At 31.8% G+C, this 6592-nt stretch overlaps 1 protein-coding gene and 2 non-coding genes across 3 annotated transcripts; all 3 read right to left on the bottom strand.

The window, feature by feature from the left end:
- Positions 1-2475: 2475 nt before the first annotated feature.
- On the bottom strand, positions 2476-6338 carry LOC11410884 (60S ribosomal protein L7-1). Its single transcript, XM_003622942.3, has 6 exons — positions 6191-6338; positions 4420-4620; positions 4177-4274; positions 3958-4095; positions 3114-3216; positions 2476-3029 (listed from the first exon to the last, which is right to left on the bottom strand). The coding sequence occupies exons 2-6, from the start codon at positions 4603-4605 to the stop codon at positions 2814-2816; spliced, it is 741 nt and encodes a 246-aa protein (XP_003622990.1). The 5' UTR covers positions 4606-4620; positions 6191-6338; the 3' UTR covers positions 2476-2813.
- LOC112416881 (small nucleolar RNA snoR118) lies at positions 5109-5185 on the bottom strand. Its single transcript, XR_003007394.1, has one exon. It is a non-coding gene; the product is annotated as a small nucleolar RNA snoR118 (small nucleolar RNA).
- On the bottom strand, positions 5236-5309 carry LOC112416842 (small nucleolar RNA R66). The gene has a single exon (XR_003007353.1). It is a non-coding gene; the product is annotated as a small nucleolar RNA R66 (small nucleolar RNA).
- Positions 6339-6592: the final 254 nt, after the last annotated feature.

Below are 6592 nucleotides of genomic sequence, written 5' to 3' on the forward strand. Positions count from 1 at the left end.
GATATAAATTGTTAAAAGCTTATAAAACCTCAAAAAATTGTTTGAAGAGATGAATGATGAAGGGGAATAAATAATGACTTCGTTTTAAAAAAATTGTCCATAAATTATTCTGTTTTAAAACAATTATATGTAATATAAAATACATTTCTTTACTTATTTAAAAAGAAAATATTCATTTTTTATTAGCTTACAAATTTAATTATATTAATGTGAAAGTATATTTCTGCAATTTACAAATTTAATTACATTAATGTGAAAGGATATTTCTGCAATTTATAATTTTAATTACATTAATGTGAAAGGATATTTCTGCAATTTTGAAGAATATTCGGAAATACCTACTATTCAAGTACCAAGTATACAATCTTGACCATTGAATTGTTTAATATTAAATCAATGGTAATTTAGCTATTTGTGCACGATACCAAACAAGTTGCATTTTGGAACCAATAGCTAAATTGGAGTCATATTAACATAATTCGTAAGATTGATTGGGAACCGCAAACCCAACTCATCTTCTTATATATTAAAGTTAACAAGTAAGCCCTAATTTTAACCTAAACCCTATTGCATAATTTTACTGTTTTAACCCTAATGTGTGAACACCTAATCTCCTATTTTCATGAACAATCCTAATGCTCTCTCCTAATCTTCTTATTATATATTAAAGTTAACAAGTAAGCCCTAATTTTAACCTAAATCCTATTGCATAATTTTACTGTTTTAACCCTAATGTTCACACCTAATCTCCTATTTTCATGAACAATCTTCTTATATATTAAAGTTAACATGTAAGCCCTAATTTTAACCTAAACCCTATTGCATAATTTTACTGTTTTAACCCTAATGTTCACACCTAATCTCCTATTTTCATGAACAATCCTAATGCTCTCTCCTAATCTTCTTATATATTAAAGTTAACAAGTAAGCCCTAATTTTAACCTAAACCCTATTGCATAATTTTACTGTTTTAACCCTAATGTTCACACCTAATCTCCTATTTTCATGAACAATCCTATTGCTCTCACCTAATCTTCTTATATATTAATGGTAACCCGTAAGCCCTAATTTTAACCTAAATCCTATTGCATAATTTTACCGTTTTAACCCTAATGCTCACACCTAATCTTATATTTTCATGAACAGCCCTAATGCTCACACCTAATCTCATATTTTCATGAGCCCTAATTTTAACCTAAACTCTGTTGCATAATTTTACCGTTTTAACCCTAATGCTCACACCTAATCTTATATTTTCATGAACAACCCTAATGCTCACACCTAATCTCATATTTTCATGAGCCCTAATTTTAACCTAAACCATGTTGCATAATTTTACCGTTTTAACCCTAATGCTCACACCTAATCTTCTATTTTCATGAACAACGCTAATGCTCACACCTAATCTCCTATTTTCATGAACAAAGCAAATCGGCATCGCTTTATTTCCCCTATTTCTTCAAAACAAATCGCCCTATTTCTTCAACAAAACAAATCGCCCTATTGGAATAAAAGGGTTTTGAAAGATTATAGCAACATTTTTTTTTGTTAATATTACACTTTTCATCCAAATTAGAACTGAACTCTCTTTGTTAAATATTTAACACAAAATGCACCTGAATTTTGCAATCTATATAAACAGGTGGAAGAAACATTTCAACTAACAGTTAAAGGGTATCATTTACGGTAAAGGCCAAATATTCGATAAAAGGAAAATTATTTAAATAAAACATTTTACATGTTGAGGTTAAGAATGAACTATTTTTAGGTACATAATATAACATTAACATATAATTTTTACAAAAGAATGAAGTAACATTTTTTCAAAAAAAAAAAAAGAAAAATATGAAGTAACATACCAATAATATAATATTGACATATAATTTTAACAAAAGAATGAAGTAACACACGATTGATAAAAATTAATATTTTTTTGGTGAATAAGCGTGGTGTCTGAGGTTCGAATTCCAACATCTGCATATATTTGAGACTACATATTTCATTCTCTTTGATATGCATTGAGATTTATTTTTGTCTATTATATCTACAATGTATATGACCCGTGCGGCAGCACGGGTGGAAAGTCTAGTACTATGTATTGAGAACCAGGTAAACATGGTTGAAGATCCTAGGTTCAAACTAGAAATAAAGGAGAAAAATGCTGGTTGAGACAGAAGCCTCTAACCAAACATGAACCACCTATTCCACACTCCCAAACACTTGCTCAATTGTTTATTTATTTACAGAAACATTGCAAGACTTTTGCAATTAGAGTTACAAAGATTAAGTATTAATAAACTCTTTAAACGAAGCATTAATAAATAATTGACAAAATCAAATCATTTATTAACTTTTGCCAACTGTTTGATCATCACAATCAGATTAAAATTGTTTAGCAACAATTATCTCAATATTACTTCATATAATATCAGTTACTCAATTATGTTCCATTTTTTTTCTTTTTGAACAGTTATGTTTAATTTAAAAAGCAAACTTCATTTCAGGACCTAAACATGGTTTTAGATATTGAAAAGGAAGCAACTACAGCATGGTTTCAAGTACATCAAATACATTTGACCAATCCTTTCCTCCTTCCTCTCATTGTCAACCCCCTACATACTAACCCAAATAAAAAGGAAAACAAAAACAGCTAAAAGCAATAAATGAAGGCACAAAGATATTACATATTTCAACTCAGCTTTAGCAGAAAATGGCAGTATATTTTTGTGACAAAACATCAAAATTCATGTGAGGACACCACAAACCATCAACACAATGATTGTATTGATAGTATATTGTGGCTGTGACCTACATCAATTCATTTTATTGATGAGCTCATTGATGAGATCCTCACGGTCCCCTGAATCTCCACCATCCTTGTATCGGTTTTTCAATCCTTTTAATCCATCTGCTGGCTTGTTCAGTTCAAAGGGCCACATAAATCGGACAACTTCCTTGAAGTGTGGACCAACATTGTCAATTTGATGCACAATGTCTTCTATGCATACAACACCAAACTTTCCCAATTCCTACAAGGCAAAAAAGTGGAACAGTTACAAAAACAATTCAGTGAGTGGGTCAAAGGAAAACTAGGAATCTAAAGTAGGTATTACCTGCTCAATAAGGTTATTGTCTGTCAAAGGAACTTTTCGCTTATCTATTTTTGCATGTCCCTTCTTGTAAATCAGCTCCTTTATGGTTTTAAGATTTGCATATCTTCAAAAGAAACAGATTTTCACAAAATTAGGAATAACCCTCAGCAAACTGAAATTTGGGGATAACGCATATACACAGGAAAGTAAAGATACAAGGAAATAGCAAAACCAGTTTTTCTAATGAAGTGGTGTGATTGACCATATGTGAACTACTTTACATGGTTGCTGATGCATCATGTGTGACATGCATAGGAACACTATACTGTTAGTACACATAAGGTTTAGCATTTTCCTTCCCTAACATAGTTGCAAGCATCTGCTATAATAATAATAATATCCTTGATCTCCAAATAACCCAATCTTCCGTGAAAATTATAAACCAAAAAGTATTTATAGATATTAGACTTCAAACATTCAACAAACAATTTATGAAGTTACAGGGGACCATAAGAGAATCATCTTTGATATTTATACAACACATTCATCTTCCTTTTAACCTAAAAATAGTGTTTGTCGATGGAGGAATATATCGGTTTGTTCAAATTCCGCTATCTACATGGTTATAGTGCAATTATCTGTACTAAATAGTGTATCGCAAAACAACAGTGATTTGTTCATATTCCTCTACGCTATAGCACAATAGTGCAGCTACAGACACTCTCTACTTGATAACACTACCTAAAACTATATGAAAGTTCAACAAATCTACCCTTCAAATTACACATCATAACATAAACTCATAATCATCTCATACGCAAGAAACCAACTGCTATAAAATCATGAAAATCAATATATCGCTTACCCATAGGTGACATATGGTTCAACTCTCGCCAGCTTGGCCATCACTCCATCAGTTGGCTTCACAAAGACAGCACTGAATATTCTTCTCAATCCCAAACTGAATAAGTGCTTTCTGGTTGTAGCATGCATGTCTTGTTTCCTAAAAACAGATAGAGCAAAAGAAATATGTTATGATTGTTCAGAGACAAAAAAATCAAAACAATCAAGGAGAGAAACAAACCCCTGAATACGAATGACTATTATGGGCTTGTTGCTTGGCTTCGATTTATCTCCCCGTCTCCACTTTACCCTTCGTTTCATTCTAATAAGGTCAATCTCCTACACAAGTGATAGAAGTCATAAATAAAATGTATTTATTTTAGTGATATCACAAACATCACAACACAAGCAAGTAAAATGTTGAAAAATTCATAAAATGAATATAACAAAATAAAAGGAGGGGTTTAAAGATAAGAAAAGCTACCCTGTTGCGATATTCAAAAATGAAATCCTCAGGCTTTTTTATGAAGTCCTTGGACTTCCTGAGCTGGAAACTTTTTTTCTGGAGTTGCGCCTTTTTACTCAGGGCCCATGCTTCACTGTGTTTCCTCTTCTTCAATATAACCTCTGGAATATAGTTAAGATCCTTTGGTTGTTCCTCTTCAGCCATCTTTTCAAGTATTCACTGCATTCACCAACACAATATCTTATTCAGGCAAATCCAGTAAGAAATTACATTGCAACAAAAAAGATAGTAGGTAAATTTACTAGTTAATAGAATAATACCATGAAGAGCTAATATCATACAACAGAGAGCAAAATATACTTAGAAATCCGAAAGGTACGGTAGATGGTCGGTTTAGTTTGGATTTTCGGAAAAATAAATCCAAACCAATCAAACTGTTTGGTTTTAAACAAATTTTATGGCTAAACCAGAACCAAACTAACCCGATGATATACATGTTGGTTTGGTTTGGGCGATGGCTCATCTAAACAAAAAATACCGAAAAAATTGCAACTATTTTTTACAAAACACAGGCAATGTCATCCCTTGATTAATCAGTAGAATGAAAGTAAGAATCAAATTACTTACTTATATTCAACAAAATATTCAGTCTTTGGGAACATTATCTTATAAATAATGGGTTAAGAACATATCTCTCAACAGGAAAAGTGTCAGATATAGCTTTCTAGGCTAGCAATGTGCATCAAATTATATGCTCAGAGCCCAGTGCTTATTCATCATTCATATAAAACACACAGTATTTTTCAAAATAAGTAAATAAAAATAATTAAATGGATCCTCAGTGAGTATGCTTATAGCTGACATCAAATTAAAGATTCAGGTCTCAAAGATTTCATGCCATCATAGGATCCAACATTTAGTACCCAAACAAACACAACATAAAATTGTTAATACTACAAAATCGAAAATTAACAAAAATTGGGGAATTAAGAGATTTAACACAGTCTGTTTATTCACAAATAATTTATGCTAATTAATTTTTATGTTGAACCAAACGCAAAGCAAAACCGCGATAAGAAGGATATATCCACCCAACTTTGCTTAAATACACTCGGCAGCAAGCTTGTTTTATTTAGCTAACAAGTAGCAAGACGGCAACATAAACTTTGCCGTTCGGCCTCATCAACTGTCCACACAAATAATTGGTATCATTCCTTCTAATTTGTGCAGAGGATTCATTCAAGTTTTATCCAGTCAAAATGATGATGGATTTCTGTAGTAAATACGTTCGACACCAGTTCATAATATTACAAACACAGACAACAAATGTATGTTGTCAATCAAAAATAATAAGAACGTCATTAGTTCGCTGCTTTTTTCGACAAAAATCAATGCTGCAGCTCAATCAGTAAATGATGTATGCAACCTTTCACAACGGCTTAAATAATTTCTAGTCTGCCTGTGTAGAATAATAAACCTGTATATAATAAACTAAACTTATACCAAAATAACATAAAACTCGTCATCAGCATAGAAACACAGTGAAAAAATAAGCTAAAAAATTGTAATTTTTTTACAAAGCTAGGATGAATCTAAAAACAAAGAAATCATCATACAACTGAAATTTCCAACAATAATCTAAAAAAATAAATCATACCACTACACTTTCAGAAATTGATCTAATTGGGCATGGATTAGTTTACCCCCCAAAAGCTAAAAACTCGAACAAATCAATTAAAAATAAGCTAAAAACTATCAGTGATGGAACAAAGCTCAGAAAGAAACGAACCTGGAATAGGTGTGGTAGAGGCGGAAGCGGAAAGGAGAAAGAAGAAAGGAAGAAAAGAGGGTTTTAGGGTTTTATTGGTTGATGGGTCGGTTATTTATTTGGATTTGGGCTCTTTTGTTGGGCTTCTCAACAACTCCATCAATCTAACACAAAATTTTCGGAAATTGCTCTTCTCCTTTTCAAAATTACTTATTCTCTTAACTCAGCATGAGTTAACTCCTGCTCAGTATTTTTCTGCATGAGTTTGTTCAATCACTTTTTAAGTTGGTTCAACCGACCTTAAAAGTTTTGGCGTGAGTTAACTCCCGCTCGACATTTTTCAGCGTGAGTTAACTCATAATAAGTTAATGGAATGAGTAATTATGAAAGTAAGAAGAGCAATTTTCAAAATTTGTGAAACAT

The sequence above is a fragment of the Medicago truncatula genome, chromosome 7 (genome assembly GCF_003473485.1).
Source record: "Medicago truncatula cultivar Jemalong A17 chromosome 7, MtrunA17r5.0-ANR, whole genome shotgun sequence".
NCBI lineage: Eukaryota > Viridiplantae > Streptophyta > Magnoliopsida > Fabales > Fabaceae > Medicago > Medicago truncatula.